The sequence below is a fragment of the Alosa sapidissima genome, chromosome 9 (genome assembly GCF_018492685.1).
Source record: "Alosa sapidissima isolate fAloSap1 chromosome 9, fAloSap1.pri, whole genome shotgun sequence".
NCBI lineage: Eukaryota > Metazoa > Chordata > Actinopteri > Clupeiformes > Clupeidae > Alosa > Alosa sapidissima.
In genome coordinates, this window is record NC_055965.1 from 32,102,562 (window position 1) to 32,127,995 (window position 25,434).

The 25,434-nt window shown below is 39.2% G+C and overlaps 2 protein-coding genes across 5 annotated transcripts in view; both read right to left on the reverse strand.

The window, feature by feature from the left end:
* The window catches only part of LOC121718789 (zinc finger protein 708-like), a 712,111-nt gene that overhangs the window by 194,316 nt on the left and 492,361 nt on the right, over positions 1 to 25,434 (reverse strand). The window lies entirely within an intron of this gene.
* LOC121718860 (zinc finger protein 664-like) lies at positions 2,089 to 16,972 on the reverse strand. Of its 3 annotated transcripts, XM_042104212.1 has the most exons (4): positions 16,796 to 16,970; positions 15,153 to 15,657; positions 6,782 to 7,776; positions 2,089 to 2,654 (listed from the first exon to the last, which is right to left on the reverse strand). In XM_042104212.1, exons 2-4 carry the CDS (start codon positions 15,610 to 15,612, stop codon positions 2,541 to 2,543), a joined length of 1,569 nt encoding a protein of 522 aa, XP_041960146.1. In that variant the 5' UTR covers positions 15,613 to 15,657; positions 16,796 to 16,970; the 3' UTR covers positions 2,089 to 2,540. The 3 variants fall into 3 exon arrangements, with proteins under 3 accessions (XP_041960146.1, XP_041960147.1, XP_041960144.1); XM_042104213.1 differs by lacking the exon at positions 6,782 to 7,776 and having other exon boundaries at positions 2,089 to 3,475; positions 16,796 to 16,969; XM_042104210.1 differs by lacking the exon at positions 2,089 to 2,654 and having other exon boundaries at positions 6,062 to 7,776; positions 16,796 to 16,972.

The following is a 25,434-nucleotide window of genomic DNA, read 5'->3' on the forward strand; positions in this document are numbered from 1 at the left end:
GTAGGAAGCGCCCATTGTTTTTCCAACCCACTTTTAACTTCCAACAAAATTACATCTCACTGCAACGATGCGCCATCTAGTGGACAAACGACTACTTATCGCCAATACTGGAAATGCAGCCATGATGATGATGAATATTTGGCTTTCTTTTAATCCTACTGAATTTGTAATTATGTATCGGCCTTTCTAATACCGATAGTATGTGCGTACCTGTGTGTATGTGCATGTGTATATGTGTGCACCGCCATCTACAGGCCAATGAGTGTACAGTCACTAAATGTACACATAACCTACATTTTTTTAGACCCCCCCATGGATGAAATTCTACAAAACTTGGCATACCCCCAGAGAATGCCAGGTCAATCATACACATAAAATTTGGTGCAGTTCTGAACATCTTAACTGAAGATAGGGGCGATTAAAGCAGAATGATATTGCATTTTCATTTTTTACCGGGGGGGTGCAAATCACAAATGAGTGATTATGGGCCAGGTTGATGTGGGCCCTTGAGACCAACATACCATAAAAGATTCTTCATCCTCAGTGCCACACTTCAGGTAGTTATTTAGGAAAAACTGCTTTTTTTGCGGTTCGGGGGGCCCAGCACGGGGGGGGTTATCTTTTTAGTTATCTTTTTCGAGTTATCTTTTCACCCCTAATAGCATAGTTTGCTAATTGCTGCTAATATCTAAGACTGTCTCAAATGGTGTACTTCTGCACTTACAATACCTAATTTGAATGTGTGGAGGCCTTCACAATGACAATTCCAACGACACAAAGTGCACTGCTAGTCCCCGGATGGTGCACTCATAGCAGTCAAAAAGCTGAGTGTGGAACACTGGATACTTTTCGCCCTCAATGGACGCCATCTTGGCTATATAGCGGAAGGGGAGGGAGCGTTTTCAAACTCGTGGTAATTGCAGTTGAGAAAACTGAACCAGCAGCAGTGGAAAACACACTTTACAGATGTACAAGCAAGTTATAACATAAACTGTTTTGACACAGTATGACCATGTTACTGTCAAATAGAGGACACAAATAAAGTTATATTTAAATGTTACGATTGTCATTTCCATTAAGTGCTTAAGAGTTGTTTGATATGAGACGACACTATTGTTAAAATATATGCACTTAGCCCAAAAGCATACAGTGCACATAGGGTGCTGCACGAAAGTGTACTCACGAAAGTATGCCAATTGAGACACAGTGAAAGTGATATTACACTGGGTGGCCAGGTATTAGGAGACAAAGAGACACATTTTGCCCAGAAAGCATTTGTGGTGCTGTGGATGGTCATAATAAGTTTAGATTGGAGGTGAGAGAGAGGCCACAGATCAATAAACAAAAGATAGCAGATAGCATGCAGTTCTAGCCAACTCCATTTTTGACCAAGCTGGGCAAGGTTTAGGATCGGTCAATTACGCAATCAACGGCTCCTCTGTGGAACCTCATTAAAATAAAATTGTCAAGTTAACACTGGTTATGATCATTCCTTTATTCAATGCAATGTTTTCGTGTTACAAATTATGTTGTCAAATCATCAATATATATATATATATGAGATGAGCAAAGACATGATCATTTACATACATTCCATTCAAAAATACATACATTTCAAAGATACATATTGATTTTTCACATAGCATTGAAAGCAGGTTACGCAAGACTTTTTTTTGGCTGGACAAAATGTTAATATTTCAGAATACTGGACATACAGACAATCTCTTAAATAGCCATAATGGCCTATACGCTTACATTTAAACGGCACTAAATCACAAACTTTATATTTCCACAATGCAGTTTATTAAGCGTTGTCAGCACCAGCAGGTGGTTTAGGATCAGCTTTGCACAAGCAGCGAAGAAGCCTACTTTTATTATATAAAGCAGCGCAAATTGATGCCCACGCATTGCAAACAGACTCTAGCTACACAACTGCAGTAGTGGAGAATCTCGGAAGAATTCCCACTGGATTGGTAGCGGTTTGCGGTGGGCATAGGCTGCGCGATCACAGACCCTTTTCTCTCACTTCCTGCGGCCCCTACTCACAGACCCAGTAGCCTAATAATGAAGCAACAGCTGAGTGAATACAGACCCTTACTGAAAGTTTTAGATGAGTGGTCGTGATCTTTCTAGTTTCCCTAGAAACCCCGTCCCCAAAAAAAAAAAAAAAATCGGAATAGTCTCAATAAATGACTTGTACACACCCTTCATAAATTAGCGTTACTGTAATGTGAGGCATGATTTAATAGAATGACAGCCTATTTCACCGCTTGTGCAAACTGGAAATAAAAAACAAACGTTTCATAGACTATGTTTATATTTAACTTGTCATGGTAACATACACCTGCCTTTCTAGATGCGAGGGACTATCAATGGTTTTTCAAACATTTCTGTGGCTTTTTCAATTCTTAAAAGTTTGCACCATCATATGATTTTGAAGAGGAACATTTGAATGCCTTTTCACACTTTCTCTCCAACGTGAATTAGTATGTTTTTTTAAGCCTTGAATTATCTGAATTATGCTTTCCACAGTGGTCAGATTAAGGCTTTTCTCCGGTGTGGATTTTCATGTGTCTTTTAAGTGTAAATTTGTGTAAAAAGCCTTTTCCACACTGGGTACATTTGTGAGACTTCTCTCCAGTGTGTATTAACATGTGGATTTTAAGATTTGAGAGCTTCTGAAAAGCTTTTCCACACAGGGCACATTCCCGATTCTTCTCCCCAATGTGTATTTGTAAATGTATTTTAAGATTTGAACTTTGTGAAAAAGTTTTTCCACACTTGGTACATTTGTGAGGCTTCTCTCCAGTGTGTATTAGTAAATGTCTTTTAAGATCTGATCTCGTTGAAAAAGCTTTTCCACACTGGTCACATTTATGAGGCTTCCCTCCAGTGTGTATTAGCATATGGGTTTTAAGATATGAACTTTGTGAAAAAGCTTTTCCACACTCGGTACATTTGTGGGGCTTCTCTCCAGTGTGTATTCGTAAATGTCTTTTAAGACTTGATCTTGTTGAAAAAGCTTTTCCACACTGGACACATTTATGAGGCTTCCCTCCAGTGTGTATTAGTATATGGCATTGTAGACCTGAACTTTGTGAAAAAGCTTTCCCACTTTGGACACAATTACATGGTTTATCTCCATGTATGAACATGTGGGCTTTAAAAGTTGAGAGATGTGTAAAAGTTTTTTCACACTTGACACATTTATGAGGCCTCTCTCTAGTGTGTATTAACAAAGGGGCTTTAAGATGTGACATTTTTGTAAAGGCTTTTTCACAACAGGCATATTTTTGTTGCCTTTTGCCAGTACTCTGCCTTTGATTTACACCACAAGAGTGTGTTTGCTGCGGTTTCTCGAGTTCAGTAAGGGGTGTGAAACTCTTCCTGTAGACTGAGCGGTGGTAAAGCCTTCCTTTGAGTTCATCATTCGGTCCATGGATCTGTTGCCTTATGTGCGGGTGTTCTGATACACCTAGAAGAGTTACCATAACGATTTAGAATGACAGACCTTCTATAATTCAATATTGGCTGATGACATTTTCTGTGTCAAATTCTGTCCAAAACTAATCCTTATGTGTGTATGTATAAAACAATTTACAGTCATAAGAAATTATTCATGCACGACGAGACGGAGAGCTTGTTCCACGCTACAGATGAATTTACGCTGATTTACAGTTATTGTAATCTACGTCATAGCACAGCCTACATCCGCACCTCGCCAGAAATGTTTATTTTCGCTTTTGAAAAACACTTTTGTGGTTCGATTTGGGATCTAATCTCTGCTGATTCTTTAAAAAGCACACCGATTTATCAGTCAGGCTTTAACCTGTTGAGGAGTGAATTAGATAGATAGATACTAGATAGATATATAGATATATAGATAGATAGATACTTTATTTATTTCCCCATGGGAAATTCAAAAAAATATTTTCCTGGTTCCTTCTAGAATTCTACGCAAACAATCTATAGTTTTAGTGTTCTTGGGGAAAATCCCTCAGGGTAATTGTCGCATCATAATGCGGAACTGTCGGTTTGAAAAACATTTAAGTCACATATTTGTTACCGTATTCCTCAACTGAATGTAATGAAAGGGGGAAATCACTGGAGCATACAGATGTACGGAAGCGTATTGCTGCCACACTAAAATAAATAAAAAGGCTCAGTATTATGTAATTACGTGAAAAGTTACTTGTTATAACAATATCTTTTACACGTTTTAACAAGATATGCATCACGTTATTACATGAAATTATCATGTTATTTCAAGATATGATTTTTTTCACGTTTTTACACGATATTTATCACGTTTTTACATGAAATTATCACGTTATTTCAAAATAACGAAACTAAACGAAACAAGGCCACGAGAGCTCATGGCTGGCATAAATGATAACTAGTCGTGTCTATGAACTTGCACGCACCCTGACTGCTATTACACAGTGCTGCTTGATGAGTGTTTGTTTTTGTGTATGTGTATATGTGTGTGTAGGCTGTGTGTGTGGTCAATTCCCAGCTGACTGAGGTGCAGCAAAGAGGGATGTGTGTGTATCGGCAGAGAGCTGCTGAAAAGGAGGCCGATAGAGAGGTTCTGTGCAGGATAGCCTGCTCACACAGCCTGATAGTTCTGCTTCATCTTCTAATCAACTCAATAAATAAAACTTTCGCTAACTTGACGCAAGAGGGAGAAAGGGCTTTGATAAATATGCGAATCTTCACGCAGTGTGGGTGAATGTATAGAGCGCTCTGGGTGAATGTATAGAGCGCTCTGGCTCGGTAGCCTGCATGTCAGGTCAGCGCTGTCATTTCTAAGGCTGTGGGGAAGGGACGTGAGAAGTGAAGCGCTGCAGTCGCACAGTGCAGGCTGCTGGAGAGCACAGCAAAGAAAATATTCAAACAGCAATAGCATGCGCTTTTTGAGATCACACTACAGTAATCAGCCCGGCCCCACCGAGAATCCTCCCGACACTCCCGACTCTCCCGCTAGCCTACTGCACACAGGTGCAGAATATTCTGGACAATGCTTGGGCGTTCGCATAGGCTATAGGCCCATAACAATATCATCCAATGTGTTCAATATCGAAAATGTCTTGCGAGCTTAAAATAGAATTTGATTGAGTCGTGTAAACGAGCATATCCTATTCTTGCCTCTCGTTTTCTTTAGTTTCATTATCTTGAATAACGTGATAATTTCATGTAATAACGTGATATGATATTTTTACGTTTTTACAAGATATATATCTTGAAATAACATATTTTCAAGTTATAACGTGAAAATATCAGTATCAGGAAATAACGTGATAATTTCATGTAATACCGTAATACATATCTTGTTAAAACATGAAAGATATTGTTATAACAATAAACTTTTCACGTAATTACATAATACTGAGCCTTTTTATTTATTTTAGTGTGGCAGTAATACGCTTCCGTACAGATGTTTCTGATCGGTGCAGAAAAAAAACTCTTCAGCCCCACGCTAAACTTGACTGAAAAGAGGAATAAAAAAAAAAATCTTTTGGAAATGGATCTTAATGCCTTAATTAAAAAAATGAGGAAAAAATCAAACCTTTAAGGACACCAATTTTCTTTGTGAATGAGTAATGTATCGTAAATAATTAAACATTCTTCATTAAAATACAGGGTGCATAAGTATTCATACCCCTATATTCAACCTATGTTAAATTCCCATAGAGCCAGGCAGATTTGTATTTTTAAAGGCCAGTTATTTAAGCTCAATGCAAATCAAACCAGCTATTAAGCTAACTGAAAAACACACCATGCTAATCTCTAGGTATGTTGAAGGGTATGGGTATGTGATGTGGGGTTATTTTAATTCCAAAGGCCAAGGGAACTTTATCAGGATGTATAGTACCCTGGATCCATGAAATAACTGGCCTTTAAAAATAAAAATATGCCTGCTTCTATGGGAATTTAACATAGGGATATTAATACGTACCCTGTATTTTAATGAAGAACATTTATTTATTTACGATACATTATTCAGTCACAAAGAAAACTGGTGTCCTTAAAGGTCAGATTTTTCCTCATTTCCTCATTAAAATGAAGGCATTAAGATCTGTTTCCAAAAGATGTTTTTATTTTTTTCCTCTTTTTAGTCAACCTTAGCATGGGGCTGAATACTTTTTACAGGCACTGTATATGAGGCCTCTTTTCAGTGTGTTTGCATATGTCTTTTCAATTTAGAAATATATGGAAACCCTTTTCCACACTGGCCACATTCATGAAGCAATTTCTCTCCAGTGTGCACTCGTAAATGGCTTTTAAGACGGGAAATGTGTGTAAAAGCTTTTCCACACTGGTCACATTTATGACTCTTCTCTCCCGTGTGTATTGCCATGTGGGTTTTAAGATTTGAGAGATGTTTGAAAGCTTTTCCACACAGGGCACATTTATGAGGTTTCTCTCCAGTGTGTATTAGTAAATGGCTTTTAAGAGTTGAACATTGCGAAAAAGCTTTTCCACATCGGACACATATATGAGGCTTCTCTCCAGTATGTATGAGAATGTGTTTTTTAAGAGATGAGAGGTGTTTAAAAGCTTTTCCACACCGGGCACATTCATGAGTCTTCTCTCCAGTGTGTATTAGTAAATGGCTTTTAAGAGCTGAACTTGTTGAAAAAGCTTTTCCACATTCGACACATATATGAGGCTTCTCTCCAGTATGTATGAGAATGTGTTTTTTAAGAGATGAGAGGTATGTAAAATCTTTTCCACACTGGGTACATTTGTGAGGCTTCTCTCCAGTGTGTACTACCATGTGGGTTTTAAGATTTGAGAGATGTTTAAAAGCTTTTCCACACCGGGCACATTCATGAGGCATCTCTCCAGTGTGTATTAGTAAATGGCTTTTAAGAGCTGAACTTGTTGAAAAAGCTTTTCCACACTGGACACATTTGTGAGGCTTCCCTCCAGTGTGTATTAGCATGTGGGTTTTAAGATATGAACTTTGTGAAAAAGCTTTTCCACACTGGGTACATTTGTGAGGCTTCTCTCCAGTATGTATTAACATGTGGCGTTTAAGAGTTGAGTTGTGGGTAAAAGTTTTTCCACACAGGGCACATTCATGAGACTTCTCTCCAGTGTGTATTAGTATATGGCTTTGAAGACCTGAAATCTGTGAAAAAGCTTTTCCACATCGGACACATTCATGAGGCTTCCCTCCAGTGTGTATTAGCATGTGGGTTTTAAGAGCTGAACTTTGTGAAAAAGCTTTTCCACACTGGGTACATTTGTGAGGCGTCTCTCCAGTATGTATGAACATGTGGCGTTTAAGAGTTGAGTTGTGGGTAAAGGTTTTTCCACACAGCGCACATTTATGAGACTTCCCTCCAGTGTGTATTAGGATGTGGGTTTTAAGAGCTGACCTTTGTGAAAAAGCTTTTCCACACCGGGTACATTTGTGAGGCTTCTCTCCAGTATGTATTAACATGTGGCGTTTAAGAGTTGAGAGCTGTGTAAAAGCTCCATCGCACTTGACACATTTATGAGGCCTCCCTCTAGTGTGTATTAACAAAGGGGCTTTAAGATGTGACATTTTTGAAAAAGCTTGTCCACAATAGGCATTTTTATGTTGCCTTTTGCCAGTACACTGCCTTTGATTAACACCATGAGAGTGTGTTTGCTGCTGTTTCTCGAGTTCAGTAAGGGCTGTTAAACTTTTCCTGTAGACTGAGCGGTGGTAAAGCCTTCCTTTGAGTTCATCATTCGGTCCATGGATCTTCTGTTGCCTTATGTGCGGGTGTTCTGATACACCTGGAAGAGTTACCATAACGATTTAGAATGACAGACTTTCTATAATTCAATATTGGCTGATGACATTTTCTTTGTCAAATTCTGTCCAAAGCTAATCCTTGTGTGTGTATGTATAACAATTTACAGTCACAAGAAATTATTCATGCATGACGAAGCTGAGAGCTTGTTCCACGCTACAGATGATTTTACGCTTATTTACAGTTATAGTAATCTACGTCATAGCACAGCCTACACCCGCATCTCGCCAGAAATTTTTATTTTTCGCTTTTGAAAAACACTTTTGTGGTTCGATTTGGGATCTATAATCTCTGCTGAATCTTTAAAAAGCACACAGAGAGGCTTTAACCTGATTCAACATTTCGATGGAGTCCTCAATGCCCAGTGTGTCCTAGAGATCTAGTGTCTCCATGGTCTAAACTGCTTTTTATTATTATTATTTCTGTTCAGTGCAGGAAAAAAGACTACATATGGGTAAGTGCTATATAGGTCCTGTAAACGAACTTCCAGAGGCAGGCAAGTTCGACCAGGGTCCTTCAATTCTAATTTAAACTCTGGACAAGTTCCTGCCTCCTAAGTTGTATACCCTGAATGCTAGGGGTGTAAAGATTAACCGATACGTATCGGTATCCGTTTTTAATGTGTAAGATACGGCTACATCGATACGTGAAGCCCCGTATCGGAATAAAATTGAAATGAACCGGACGTTATATCGATTTACTTGTTCCTAATCGGTTCACAAACTTTTCTGCTCGCTCAGACTCTCATTTACGTTCCAAGCAGCGCTTGGTCCCACTTCCGGTTTCGAAACTATACGTGGCACGGAATTGTGGGTAATGCAGTTCATTTTTGGCTACAATCATTGCCCAAAGTTGTCAAATGACCTCATTACCCATACATCTACTGCAACTTAAGCATGTGACAACTCGCATTCGGTCGTTTGTTTTACAGTTTTTCAAAATCCAGCGCAAAATTAAACACTTTTTAATTCCTAAACAGCAACGATAGTCTGTAGAGTAGCCTTACATTTGATGAAGGGATTTCCTTAATGTTAAATAATAATTTGGCCCTTGCTGCTAAAACGATGCACAAATTATTAGCCAATTAAGCTTATTTTGTTCATATTCACTCAGACTTGTGGCATTATAGGTTTCTGCATTAGGTCTACCGTTGGAACAAAATAAGCCCAGAGAGTTCATTGATATGAAGGCCTATTTTATTCTTGTAGGCTATATGGAAAAAAGGCCAGGAGTGTCTTAAGCACTGTTTTATTTTATTTCAGTATCGTCTTTCCTCAACAAGGCTACAGCTCCATGAAAACAATAAGATATAACTCTTTAAAATCTATAATGTCTAAAAATGTATTTTTATGTTGTATTTGGCTGCTGTGTTTGACTGAAATGTAGACTATTCTTTTTTCATTTCAACAGAGTATATGAAACAAACCTCAGTTTAGATAATCATATTCACACATTTTTTTTTGCCTAATTGACAACCATGACCATGATATAATATAATATAATATTAATGTGCATCTTGAGCAAATGATAAAAAATCTTTCAGAATGCTTTCCATTCTTGAACTGCATCGAATTCACCCTTCGCTAAGCCAAACCCGAAAACTGCCACAGGCCAATCGTGGTTTAGCATTCTGTCACTAGGCATGGGAGGTCTGACAAGCTTTTTGAGTTTTGCCACGTTAACCTGTGGAGACTGAAAGCCTGTGGGTCATGTAGGGCACTTATTTGGATGTGTGGTGCCCTAACCCACGTAAAGACACATCCCATCAGCAATCTATTTAAAATAACACCTATTTGAAGTACAATTCATGATATGTTGTCAAATATTGAAGTTGTGGGAAGTACATAGCTTAAACAGTATGTTCCTTTCATCCCCCATGCCTGTTCCATTTATTCTGGCCAGGAGAGTCGAATGAAACAAAATGCACATTCGACTTCTGCTTAAATAACTCATGAACGATTTTGTTCAGAGATGAAATTCCAACTGTATTTGACAGAGGGCAGATGTAGGTTGCTAGTGACAAAATATTAGCTTTCAGTGTGGTACGATGTCTTTGTAAATTACATTTCATTGAAAAGTCCCGGTTCTCCCTCTATGTAATAGACGCGCAGGGTGCTAACAGTACTAAGGAGGGCGGGACTTAGCGAAGGGTGAATTGCATCGAATCGCACTAAATCGTTTTTTTGTGAACATGTATCTTTTCTTGCATCGAATCGCACTAAATCGTTTTTTTGTGAACATGTATCTTTTCTTGTATCGAATCGTGCCCATGTATCTAGATGCGAATCGTATCGTCTTTTACATGAGAGATTCACACCCCTACTAAACGCCCATAATGGAAACTTGCCTGTACTTGCCCATTTAACCTTTGTTTTTTTCGCACTTAATCTCCAACGTGAATTAGCATATGTTTCTTAAGCCTCAAATTTTCTGAAAAACCTTTTCCACATTGGGCACATTTATAAGGCTTCTCTCCAGTATGTGTAAGCATGTAGCGAAGGGTGAATTGAATCGAATCGTACTCAGGGATTAAAGTGAAAAAAAAATTGTTTGACTGAACTTTTTTTAGGCCATAAGTCATACGTTGTTCATCTATAGAGATAGCACCCCTTTTGCGGTCGCGACCTATTGATTTTTAATGTACAAAAAGATGCAAACAGCAAAGTAAAGGGAGTATTCACCTAATTCACACGGCGGCCATTGTTTAAACCAAAACGAGGCTACAGGGTACACTTACTATATAATTAATGCCACCTACAGGTGAATGCATAGAACATAACAATCCTATGGTTTGTGTACTCTGTAGCCTCGTTTTAGCCGCCAATGGCCGCCATGTGAATAAGGCGAATTGAGTGTTTTTGATTGAGATTGAGTTTTCCTGACGAACAAAACAATATTTCAGTACCATCCCTGACCATTGCTGACTAGCCATTGCTGTTCTTTTCTACTGCAGCAATATTGTAGAAGGGCCTTAACTTACACTCTTATTTAATTACTTCAGGCCAAAAGTGTTTAAAGGGGAGATTTTTTTATTTTCAGTTAATATGCAATTCAACACTAAGTAAAATCTATAAAATCAAGTTTGCAAGACTTCCCATTTCCTCATCAAAGTAAGGAATCAGAACATTCGAGATATTGTTCATATTTCCATTTGTTGCCTCATCCGCATTTAATGAAAACGTGGTAATTTTGAGTTTTACAGACAACTCAGATTTCCAATGAGCAGCAATACTGTGTGTGCTCATGCAGGAGGTCTGCGCATTTGATAACGGCAATCTGGAGAGGGCGCTTTTGTCTTCAGCATCAGATTGTATAAGGTTGACAAGAGGTTGCGACATGGTGAGGGACAGGTCGTGTTGCGCCATGAAAGAACATGCGTAGCCTACTTTCTGAGTGCAAAAACGGTCAGCCATAGATAAACGTAGTTTGTAGTTCTCCCCCGTTTCCAACAGCCGCCCATCTCCATTTATTTTTTAACTTATGACACATGTGCCTTCCTTTAGCAACAACGCATCCATGACAGCTAGTGGCCTTGTCAAATAGACGCACAGAAATTATGACTCTAATATGCGAGGTTCTGTTAGGCCTACTGGTCATGGTTTTGTGCTATGAATTAATAATATTTTATAGCAAAGTTTAAAGCTGACTATTTTAATTGCATGGTTATTTTTTGTCAACATACACACACAACCTCGTTAAATGTGAAGGCCTAACCAAAATAAGGCTGTCTGTGCATGACAAACACGACTGACCTTGACAAAAACTGTTGACCCTTACTCAACAGTTTGCGATGATGACAGTATTATTATTTTATGTTAACACGCTCTGTCAAAACCTTCCGCAAAACCTACCGCAAATTGTGAAAAACATTGTTGTACATGTAATAACAGACGGGATAATAAATTGCATAGGCTACGGTTTATATTGCGTCGCTTTACACATAATATTAGTTACATTGATTAAAAAAAAATCGGGTGGCATAGCAGGCTATCTGTTCTAGAGCCCGACCGATTTATCGGCGGGCCGATATTATTGGCCGATATTAGGCATTTTCCAAACTATCGGTATCGGCATTTATAATGGCAGATAAATGAATATTTTAAAAATAAAATAAAAACGGACGAAACACCCTTCAACCAGGTCATGAGTGTTGGCGTTGTATAGTTTGTCCACCAGAGGGCACTCTACACCGTCCCTGCTGGCAACACTTGTGTATAACGCGCCACACATCCTGCAACCTGCTGATCCAGCCAGAGTCGGGCAGAGAGAACTAGTTATCCGCGAGTGAGATCATCAGTTAAGTGTGTTCATGGTGATTTGGTCACGAGACATACATTGCTTGAATAACAATTAAAAGAACATCCCCATCAGTTCTCTTAACTCAAATAAGCATGACAAAATTCGTGAAAACAATGTCCAGTTTTGCTGCTGTTAAATAAGTCAGGAGTGAAGCAGAATTAGCTAGTAATTACGTTACGTTGTTACAGTGTAGTTGACTGTCTGTCCTTTTAACTTTTGACAATGTGACTGAAGATGTATTTCTTTAATAGCGTGACAGTTATAGCAGTGAGACCTATCATCTCTCCCCGGCCTGTTATTTTAAAAGCGTATGTTTTACAATTTGCAGTATGACGTTATCCATTCCTAAATTATGGCTCATCATAGACTAGCTAACCACAAAGCTAGCTAATGCCATGAATATCAGTGGAAGACCGCTAACGTTAACATTAATGAGCTTGGAAACCACAACAAACTTATTCTGCCTAAATAAAGTAATGATTACTGTATTTATAACTAGTATATCTGTAGTTACAGTCCCTGCATTGTAAAATGTAAGTTAGACGTGCGAGGAGTGAACATTTAGCCATAGAGAAAAAGTATCAAACGTAGCTTGTGCAAAATGTAGCTTGTGCATAAAAGTTAGCTTTTCTTTTACACGTGTGTGAAATCCAGTGACGCCAAGTGTGCGTTTCAGACTGTCGTTCAGCCGCAGCATTAACGAGTTACATAATGGATTTAGATCACTAAATAGTAGGTTTTAGAAGACAGGCAGAAACTGATGATTGAAAATGGTTTGATGTAGCTTGATGGAAATCATTTTAAAAGTGCAGGTAAAGGGATAAGCAAGCTGACATTGTAATTATAAGGTAGCTTATAAGGCAATAGGGACTAATTATTACACACGCACACTCAAACATTTAAGAGTGACCTTTATCTTGTTTAATGATAATACAAATGATGATAGTAATAATGTCTTAGTTCAAAGTTATATTTATGAAGCTTACCAAGTCTTTTAATACTGGAAACTTTGATTTGGTTGTTGTTGTTATTGTGTTTTTGTTCAAAGGACTAGTTTCATATCTTAAGTCTATTTTTATACATTTTATTTATCAGAACTTTAATATATTTCGATGTTCCACTGTGACAACATTATTTAAAAATAAACAAGTTTGTTTTTAAAATGCATTATCATATTATTTTAGTCAATACTCATAAATAACTACAAATAACTAATGTTGGGGAAATCTGTTAATGTTTTGTTGAGCGTTTCTGAAAAAAATATATATATCGGTCGATATATCGGAATATCAGATTTTTAAATCAACAAATATTTGTATCATATCCGCCTTCAAAATCTTTTATCGGTCGGGCTCTAATCTGTTCAAGTCATAGCGACACCCAAAATGAATGACCTCCCCTTAGTTCGCGATAGGAAGAAATTGTCTACATTGATGCACGGAAAGAACACAGCCTACGCTTCTTCTCCGAATTCCCACATAGAGCTCACAATGTATCATATCCAAAAAAGTTATACGGATTGGCCAACCTCATCAGCTGTCTCGATTGTGTCACTATAATCCAACTCTTAGACCGTTAGTCCTCCAGACGTGTTCTTTTTTTTAAGCAAACGCCCCAGGCCAATGAGACAAGCGTGCTACAACATTTATAAACAAAGCGAAACTCATGGCTGACGTATCTTCTTGAGCGGTCACTGATTGAGACACTATTAGGTCTTTAAACATTTACCATCACACACATTCATTCATCAGACCTAATATTTGTAGTTGCCTTAAAAAAAAGGTAAAGAAAAGGTGATTGTCCCCCCCCCCCTCCTATTTTTTTTCTCATCAGATCAGCATCGATCTCAAATATGGCATTTCTAAAATCAAATTGACGGAAATCCGTCGTACAACGGAGAACTTTAATCCTTGCGTACTAAATCGTTTTTTTTGTGAACATGTATCTTTTCTTGTATCGAATCATGCCCATGTATCTAGATGCGAATCGTATCGTCTTTTACATGAGAGATTCACACCCCTACTAAACGCCCATAATGGAAACTTGCCTGTACTTGCCCATTTAACCTTTGTTTTTTCGCACTTAATCTCCAACGTGAATTAGCATATGTTTCTTAAGCCTCAAATTTTCTGAAAAACCTTTTCCACATTGGGTACATTTATAAGGCTTCTCTCCAGTATGTGTAAGCATGTGCATTTAAGATCTGCGAACCTGTGAGATGTTTTTCAACACTGGTCACATTTATGAGGGCTCTCTCCAGTATGTATTATGTGGCTTTTGAGATCTGTGGACCTTTCAAATGCTTTTCCAGACTGGTCACATTGATAAGGCTTCTCTCCAATGTGTAGGTGGATATTTACTATTTACATCAATGCTATAGAAAACATATTGATTTGACGCACTTAACTTAATTGCTGACTCAAAAACAAAACAACTTCAAGATGGCTTTCAAGATGGTGTTGTGCATTAACAACGTGCCTAAAATGATATTAGGCTAGCCTGATCAAGTCAAGATTTTGGGGCGATTTGGATATTCATTATTTGAAAAATAGATACGAAATGTAATACCTCGTGAAATCGCGATTACTACACTTTCATACCTTTTAACACTTTGAACGTTTATGGCACTCAAAGTGTTAAAAGGTATAAAAGCTTGTGTGGCCCGTGTACAGAGGGGAGTCTGTTGTCATTTGAGAGAGAGACTGCGGGGCTAAAAGGGGCAGCGTGAATCAGTGCACTGTGAATTGAAATTGTAGCTATTTCCGAAATGCTATTTCTAATTGGAATGTGACAAAATAATTGTTTTTGCTCGATTACATTGTTTTTTGTGATCGTTTAGAACCAAAATCGATATGCCTCTTGCCAGTGTTTGCTAATGATTCAGTGCAGCACAGAGCTGCCCCAGGCTTCAGTGCAACAGCGCCCTCTAGAGTCACAAAATTCAGTGCAACACATATGGACTATTCAGTTCTAACACATATGGACTGTTCAGTTCTAACACATATGGACTATTCAGTTCTAACACATATGGACTATTCAGTTCTATATGAGAGGACTTACTTTCCAGCTGGTCATGCTCCTCTTCCTCCACCTGCTCTTCTTCTTTTTTCTTCACTTCAATCGTCACTGTTGTCATTTCATTGTAAGTAGACCTTGGTGACTCTGTGACGTCTGTTTCAGTTTTACAGTCTGTTTGAGATTCACAGTGAAGCTCTGCAAAGCGCTTTTCTTCTTCATCTGGACATGAAATCATATGACCATACTCCTCCTCTTTTATATCTTCTTCTTTCACCATCACGCTCAGCGGGCCAAGCTGTCGCACTTCCTCCTCTTCCTTCTTCACCGTTGTCTGTAGTGTTGCACTGTAAGTAGACTTTTCTTCTGCATCTGGACATGCAATCAGATGACCAGATTCCTCCTGTTTTACATCATCTTTTATATCTTCTTCTTTCACGATCACTCTCAGGTCAACCTGGTGTGTTTCAGCACAGCTAGAACGAAATGGAAGTCCAACATCCATGTTGCTAGCAGAAGAAGGATAATCCCATCCAAATATTTCAATTGCCTGAAATCAGAGAAACAAAATATTTGTTTTTCAATTAATAAAAAAAAAATCCCATGAATAAAAATATTATTATTATTATTATTATTTTTAAGCTTATTACTGCAGCTCAAAGTGCTTTACATTTAGAGCATTTAACACAGTAATAAAGAATTGAATAATAAATGATTTGTAGTAATACAAACAAACAAACACATAGACAAACCAAACAATAAAAAAAAACATAAAGAATGTACAATTAAGTAAAAATGAGAATTCTCAAGATGGTAAGGAGATAGATACAACACATACAATACAACTAATGCAGTGAAAAGACCATGTAAATAGTCAAATAATATAAAGACATAAGACACAAGAAAAAAGTGAAAACTAAAAGCTCACATACAGTATGTGCTCTTTGCCTGAGATCGACACATCGTTATGTGTAGCCATAATGGGATCATACCCAGAGAACAACAAAAAATTACTGCACTTCTTCAAGTGTAAGAACTGCAGTTTCACTAGTATTACACTGTTGCGTTGGAGGAATTATTTGCGTACTTATGCATGACATGCAATATTTTGGATATTAAAAAAATGCATTGTACTACATACTACTGCACTGCAGAGACCGTACCCAGGGAGCAAGAGAATAACACATTTCCAGATCCACGTTATCGGAGCACTGTTGGAGCACACGTTTCCTACTTACTCAACACATAGATGGATTAATAATTATAATTAAACTGAATAGCAAGTGTTTGAACCCACAAGGTGAGGCGTTTGTCAGCAATAGAACAAAGGACCGAAAAGCAAAAGACGTCTCTTGCTATCTGAGGGGTATGCTACAAAGCGAGGTAAATGGCTCACCCGACTTTAGGGAGAAAGTGCTGACCTATAAAGACAGTTGGAATGCATGTATTGCTCCTTAAGATAAATTGTGTTGAGGAGTTAGCCTACTGTTTGTGACAAAACACACAACTATCCAGAGAAACTGTTTTTGATCTCTCGAGCATGTCTCAAAGTAGGCTATGCAACCTATTGCTTCTTTTTGTTCAGTGGCGTTGAGATTAGCGGTACGAAGTTACTTTGGCTAACTAGCTACATACTATGTGAAAGCACAAACCCTTCCTCCCGCAAGTTCGCTGCTCTGACAACTTACTTCTGTTGATTGGTGTTTGTGTCTGATTACACGCAGAATATTGTTTATTTCCGCAAAATGTCTTGAACCATTCTCCCGTTCTGGACTGCATGCAATTTTCTCCTGCTCGCGACTTTAACTTCGTGGACCCAGCAAACATAACAATCAAAACAAAGATTGTAAAGGCGGAGCTCCGCCTTAACAATCTTTGATCAAAATTCCCAGATAGCCCCCATTCTTCTTCTTCTTGTTTTTCTTTGGCGGTTGGCAAACAGCTTTTAGGTTCATTACCGCCACCTTCTGAATAGGAGTGTGGGCCTGAATAAATCACTGTTAAAAAAAAAATTCCGGGTTTTAGTAGCCTGGCGGGCCATCCTATATCATTGAAATGTATAGTCTGGAATCGAACCATTTACCTCGCTTAATCCAAGGGGCGGGCAGAGAATTGTCTTTCAAACTGCCTAGGCATGCAATAGGCCAGCGCTACGACCATATCCGTATCCGGTCGGCAAAACGGCAAATACATCCTTCTTCGAAAGGAATTACTTAAGTGCATTGTGTTGCTCAACTTTCAAAGAAAAGCCAACTCCTCCAAAGTTGACGCCAACGTCGATTCAAACAACCGCTCTTCGTTAGCCATAGCCACCTTCCTTGTTGTTCACCGTCACAGGACTGCCGTTATCCTGTTAAGCCCGCCTTAAGACTCTCTAACAAAATAGAGCACTGTGATTGGATGAAGTCCACGGCGTCAGCCAATAGAAATCCCTATGGTTTGATACTAGACGTACAGGCTGAGCAAATTAATTTGCCGCCGCTAGGGCGCGTCTAGATTTCTAGGCTAGGGTTTTAGCACTTTGAGTCCCTTTTCTGGTTTGTTTTGGATGAACTAGAGTGGAGGACACCGACATTTTGACGATTTGTCCTGTCTCGACTTTTCTGACTCGTTTTGACCGCTCAGAGTGGCTGCCAACAGGCATACTGTAGGCTACTCTGTCCTGAAACAACCCTTAACGTTCGTTCGTTGTAATAAAAAAAAAATACAAATAATAATAATAATAATAATAATAATAATACTTGGACGATCTTGTCCATCAAGTCCTGCTGTCCTATTCAATCTGCTAGTCATGTGACAAAACAGCCAGAGCTTCTCCAGCCCCGTTACAGCCTGTTGACCTTGGACTCGACGCTGTATGGTGGTGGGGTTAATCAGCTATGGCAAGGATTTTAACATTTACCCGCTAGACTGGATATGTATTGCAGATATCTGTAATTCAGTTTTGCCTAGTCAAAACGAACATTTTAGATATCCGCAATTGAATTCTTCCTATCCATAATTGTCATTTCAGATATCCACAGGGTTTAATGCTGCAGCCTATGCAAGACAGGAGCTGCAGCAAGAATTGATGATTCAATGTTGCTTTGATTTTTTCGATTAGCCTACAGCCAACACCATTATGAATGGGGTTTCCTGTAGATGGTGCTGGTGCATTTTTTTTACTAGGCTAGCCTAGGCCTACTAATTTATGTAGGCTACGAAACAGAGATCAGTTGATAACGTGAGAGTCTAATAAACCACACGTGTCCCTGAGTTTTAGTTATTTTAGATGTCAACAAGACATTACAGCCATGACTGCTTCTTCCATTCATAGAAATAAGGAAATAAGCCCACTTCTTCTTCAATTATGTTGGGGAGGGGAAATTAGCAAATTAGCCTATGGACAGAGAATGTCTAATAAGTAGACGGGCTCTGCTATGGATCTAAAGAGCAACGTCTTGCACAATAATTTGCACTAGTCATAATGACGTTTGAGATATCTTCACCTTTCATTCTGCCTAGTCAAAACTGAATTAAAGATATCTGCAATTGTCATTTAAGATGTGTGACGAGTTGAATGTTGTTTTCAATGACGTGATGACAGATATCTGTAATTCAGTTTTGCCTAGTCAAAACTAAATTACAGATATCTCTATCTGACGTTTCGATTAGTCACAATTACGTTACAGATATCTTGAATGACAATTCCAACTATCCAAAATGTAATTGCGACTAGTCAGAAAGACGTTGTTGATATCTACAATGTTAATTCCAGATAGTCAAACTTAGCGGGTAAATGTTAAAATCGCTTGCCATAAATCAGCAGGGGTACCCCCTTCACGCATTAGTGTGTTAATTCTAATTGCACCTGAAACACATATAGCACGTAGTTTGCAGTGTCAGATTTGCTGTGAGAGCACCAGGTGATAACTGCACTTTTGGGAGCCCATAAGGTGAGTATACCCCTCCCATCAGCGTCGTCATCCACATTAACGTTGTTTATTAAGACCACCCATCAATAAATATGTATTGTTGCTTGTATCTGTTGTAGAAAATAAATTATATATTTTTATGAACTGTAGCATCTTAATGGTTGCTTGCTTTTCAGCTTCAGTCCTCAAATTTAAATAAAATATATTTATTTAATTTGCAGACCACATCTCTGTCTTATCTGTAAGAACTGTGGGGTACCTCTGTTATTTAGTGTGACTGGGTGTAAACTGATTTTGTGCTCCGGTCACATTTTGGCCAGAATGTAACAGGGTTGTACATAAGAAGGGCCAAGGGGCCAATCACAGTAGCCTGACTACGCCACCCTGAGGCCTAATGCATCAGGGAATCTTTAAGAGATCGTACCTCTAAACAGAGACAGCTCTCACAGGTTCGAATATTACACAGAGACATGAATTCCAGGAAAACAAAAGATTTATTAAGACACAAAGGTTGGGAAATGGAGATCTGAGGGTGGCAACTATGGAAGTTCACACCAATACCATGCAAGCATCATAAAAGGTTCACCTATTACACAGCAAAGGCACACAGCAAAGCTACAAGCAATACACCAGAAACACCAAACATGTGCTTAAACTAGCCCCCCCTCAGAGCCACCTCCCTACTAAATAAAAACAAAAATGTACACAAACAGAAGGACAAGACGAGCAAAACAAAAACAAAACATAACGAATGACCAAAGCAAAACCAAGTCAAGACAGACCACGGCTGCCCCAAAAAGAACAAACATATTGATAAAGAGAAAATCAGAATTAAATCAGTATTTGCCAGGGTAATGAATAATTTTGTTCTTAACTGTATGTGTAGCTTATTATTCAATTGGCAATGCAATCTGCAATTCAAAAAGACATTACATTATGCAATTTAATATTGCCCGTTAAGTACCCAAAAAGCGTTGCAATATGGCCGCCGAGTGGAGGGACGTGCCTAAAAGGACTTTGACTAAGGTCTCTGGCTGATGATGTACAACACCACCGTGTCAACGAGTCTGACACAGTCTTTTTTTATTGCAAAAAGGGTGTAAGTATAAATTAGGGTTCCTACACATTTTCCATTTCAAATTTCCATACTTTTTCCATATTCAAATTTTAAAATTTCTCGGTAGATTTTTCTGACCATATTATAGACATTGTCAATGGATTGTTCTAGCATTGTTAAGAGCTGTATAATAATGTTTATTATTAACTTGTTAGCCCTAGAAAACACTTGCCCATTGTTGGATACTTTCCGTTGTTCATAAGAACTGTGTTGGAAGGTGCACTCACATTTTTAGTTCTCTGTAGATACAGCATAGCCTACATATGTTGGAGACTAGTGCACTGCTGGCAGAAGCCTCAGAAATCATTGTAAGCAGTATTATTTGTTTGCAATAACAGTTTATCAGATAATGCAGTATCCATGTCTTGGTAACTTACAAAATCAAAAAAGTCTACCAGTGTTTCAGCCCAGTGTTTCTCAAACTTTTTCAGACCAAGGACCACTTAACCAATGAAAAAAAACCTCACGGACCACCTAACTAAAAAAAAAGAAGAGTAGACATACTTCAACAGTATATTACACAATAGGCCTCACCTTGCTTATTGTGTCAGAGGATTCATATGATTTAAACTGGCGTAGTATACATAGGCATGTTGCAGAACTGTTTGAATTTACATACAAGTTGGTTCAATATTGCAAACAACTCATCTATATTATATTCTACCACGTCTGCTCGTGGATCACTTGGGATAGCTTGCGGACCACTAGTGGTCCCCGGACCACACTTTGAGAAACACTGTTTTAGCCGAAAATAGCAGAGTTACGCAAACATACCAGTGCACAATGATAGGGCACATGCATAGAACAGGGGTTCTTGATTTGGTTTTGGTACCAGGGTCCCCTTGTGGGAGAGATTTTTTTGAGGACCCCCCTTGTATCTTGATGATGTGGACTAACAGTTAAGCTACACAACAGTAGGAATGGTTCATTATGACCTGAGTGAAGTGATTAGTACTCTAGATGCAGTAGTCTGGAAACACAAATATTTCACCCTTGTTTCTTTTTTCCATACTTATCCAGACCTGGAAATTACTACAATCAAATTCCATACTTTCCAGGTTTTCCATACTGCGTAGGAACCCTGATAAATGCCAATATATAGACTAGTATAATCTATAGGCTACCCAATCAAATAACAGCCATTTCATCAACATATAGCCTAACATAATTACCTAATTACCTAAATAATACATAAAAATACACACATACATCCACATAAAAAAAAGACTAATAATAATAATAATAATAATAATAATAATAATAATAATAATAAATATAGCTGCAAGCAGCAATATGGGGGCCAAGCAGTTGAGCACCCCCATCCCAGACACACACATATACACAGATAAACCTCCGCTCCCACACACCCCAATAGCCCCCCACACATACGCATGCCTCAAACATCACCAAATGTATTGTGCGTCCTCAGGTTGTAGTCACAAGTCCACATACCAAGTTTGGTGTCGATACGAGAAAGTGTTGATAATTATAGTGCCTCTAGTGGTCAAATGTCACTAAATATATTGAGCGTCTTCAGGATGTGGTCCCGAGTTCTTGTACCAAGTTTGGTGTCAATACGAGAAAGTGTCGCAAATTATAGCACCCCTAGTGGTCAAAGGTCGCAAAATTGATTGTGCATCCTCAGGATGTTGTCACAAGTCCACATACCAAGTTTGGTGTCTATACGAGAAAGTGTTGATAATTATAGCACCCCTAGTGGTCAAAAGTCACCAAATGTATTGTGCATCCTCAGGTTGTAGTCACGAGTCCACATACCAAGTTTGGTGTTGATACAAGAAAGTTGTGCAAATTATAGCACCCCTACTGGTCAAAGGTTGCTAAAATTATTGTCTGTCCTCAGGATGAGGTCCCAAGTCCATATACTAAGTTTGGTTTCAATATGTGAAAGCATTGCTGAAATATGAGCCCACTTCTTGTGATTATAGCGCCACCTATAGGTCAAAAGTCATCAAATGTATTGAGCCTCCTCCTAATTGGGTCCTGAGACCCTGTACTGAGTTTGGTGTTGATACGCAAAAGCCTTGCTGAGATCACTTCACTTCCTGTTAAACGTGATTGGTCGTCACAGGCAACCGGTTTTGAATATGTCTCCAAAAAGCAATGCGTTTATGAGTCATGGTCTGACGATCATCTGCGTCAGGTTTCATGAAAATCGGAGAAACTTTGTGACCTTTGATGCCTTTTAAATGTTTTTGGTGAAATCCAATATGGCGGTCGAATCAATTATGTTGACGTCACATGTTGGCTTGTGTCAGCCTAAGGACCTCTCAAGGTATTAACAGATATCACTAAAATGCTTTAATTCCAAACACATGACCCGTTACAGGCTAAAACATAATTTTAATAATTATAGCGCCACCTATAGGTCAAAAGTCATCAAATTTATTGAGCCTCCTCCTAATTGGATACTGAGACCCTGTACTGAGTTTGGTGTTGATACGCGAAAGCCTTGCTGAGATCACTTCACTTCCTGTTTGGCGGCTTTGCCGCCAATCTTGATTGGTCACGACGGGCGATGGGTTTTGAATATGGCTCCAAAAAGCAATGCATTTGTGAGTCATGCATTGAACTCAGCTTAGTCAGACGGTTCTATGGGCTGCCATAGACTTCCATGGCAGAATAATACACTTCAGCAGCTACGGGCAAAAAAAGGTTTTGCTAATTACAGCGCCCCCTAGCGGTCAAAGGTTACCAGATTGGTTGTGTGTTCTCCCAATTAGGTCAGGAGTCAATGTACTTATTTTGCTCACCAATTGGTTTTGATAGATGCTACGGATGCTGAGATATGAGCTCACTTCCTGTTTGGCGGCTTCGCCACCAATTTCGATTGGGTGCTACGGGCAAACACTTCCGTCAATTGTTGGAAATCAAAGCACTGATAAGGCATGGTCTGAAGATGGTCTGTGCCAATTTTGGTGAGGATCCGATGAAATTTGTGACCTAGGGAAATTTGATAGTGGTTTTGATTAAATCCAATATGGCGGCCAAATCAATTATGTTGATGTCATGAATTGCCATCTGTTGACATAAGGATCTTCCACAGTATTACCAGACACCACTAGTACATTGTAATTCTAGGCACAACAGCAGCTACAGTCCAAAAGGCATGTTACTGATTTACAGCGCCCCCTAGAGGTCAAAGGCCACCAAATTTCTAGAGCGTCCTCCTGATGGGGTCATGAGTCCATATACCAAGTTTGGATTTGATGACTGCAAGGGTTGCTGAGATATGAGCTCACTTCCTGTTTGGCGGCTTCGCCGCAAATTTTGATTGGCTGTTACGGGCGAACGGTAATACTTCCGAAGACGAAAAGTGATAACTTTTGTGAGGCTTGGTCTGAAGATGATCTGTGTAAAATTTGATGGGAATCAGAGAAAGTATGTGACCCATGATACATTTTAAGTGTTTTTGATGAAATCCAAAATGGCGGAAAATGACGTTGAACTCGGCTCAAGCCGAGTTCAACGTCAACGTCGTGACATGAGATGTCATGATTATCAACCAGTGATGGGTGTAACCACCATTATGCTATTTATTAGCATACCCGGAAAAACACATTGACTGATTTAAAAGTTTCCTTCACATAATCTAATAATCATTTGAATTAAAGTAATGTTCTGCACTCACCCCAATAGATTAGAGTAGATTAGATTCAACTTTATTGTCATTGCAGAGTACAAGTATGAAGACAACGAAATGTGGCTTGCGTCTAACCAGAAGTGCAAAAAAGGAGAAAAGTGCAATGTGATATACAAAGCAGTGTTTCCCATACATTGACTTACTTGTGGCGGCCCACCACAATATCAACTTTGACCACCACACAATGATTTGCCATGTTGTACTATTTAAATTGGATGAAATCCTTTCATTGTAGAGCTATGGGCACCTTTGCAAAGCCTTTCCTTGTTTCTCTCTCTCTCTCAACGAACCTGCCCCTCCTCTGCATGCACGTTTAAAGAAAACATTGTCATTTGTGTAAGGATTGTTGTTGGCATAAAAGATGACTGGTTAAATCGTGATTAAATCAGGTTAGCATCATAAACATGCTGCACAAAACTGTTGCAACCCCCACCATCACAAATATAACTGAATTCTGTGGGAAACACTGCAAAGTATAGACAGGTGGTGCATAGACAGGTCAAGAAATATAGTGCAGTGTAGACAGTAGTATACAGTTGATTTGTATAAAGTAGAGAGGTTTAGAGTAATATAAATATGTGCAGTGTATTAACAGTTACCTTATAAGAGCAGAATAAATATGGCTATGTAATGTGAACAATGTATGAACAACATACATTTGGGGGGGGGGGGGGGGGGGGGGGTTGTCATAGTCATGGACACCTCAACAGGCACAGGCAAGGAGGCATTGACTTCAGCTGCAGGAAAGAAGCTTCCTCTGAACCTGATGTGCGCCTTATGCATCGCTTGCCCTGGATAGCCTCAATGGAGGGGAGTGAGTAGTGCGTTGGGCAGTTTTCACCACCCTCTGCAGTGCGTTGGGCAGTTTTCACCACCCTCTGCAGTGCGTTGGGCAGTTTTCACCACCCTCTGCAGTGCTTTGGGCAGTTTTCACCACCCTCTGCAGTGCGTTGGGCAGTTTTCACCACCCTCTGCAGTGCTTTTCGGTTGTGGGCAGAGCAGTTGCCATACCAAACTGTGACACAGTTGGTAAGGATACGCTTGATGGTGCAGGGGTAGAAGTTCACCAGGATCTGAGGAGGCCGGTGGACCTTCTTTAGCCTCCTCAGATAGAAGAGACGCTGGTAAGCCTTCTTGATCAGGGTAGAGGTGTTGAGGGTCCAAGAGAGGTCCAAGAGATGTGGACACCCAGAAATCTGAAGCTGGTGATACACTCCACTTCAGTCCCATTGATGAGAATGGGTGTGTGCTAGCTTTAGACTTCCTGAAGTCCACAATGAGCTCTTTGGTCTTAAATAATTCTGTTAACAGGACTTGCAGGAAATTGTGGGAACATATGAATTTGTTGATTATATGCAAGCGTAATGCTGCCCACTAAAGCTAAGTCTGCCTTCATCCATGAATTGTGACTGGTTTCAGAAACAGCAAACTTCGCTCAGGACAATCACATAGAGTCGGTGGACCTATCGGGTATTCTATTGTATCCTATCCTATCAGGAAATTGAAAGTCAACCGTTTGTCCCGCCATTTACCGTTTATCCCGTGGGAAAGGAAAGGTTTCTGTTTCAAGTCAATCAAGTCATGATGGTGTCATTAACACACTTTGTAGGCTTGTAGTAGGTCCTCATCCATCTC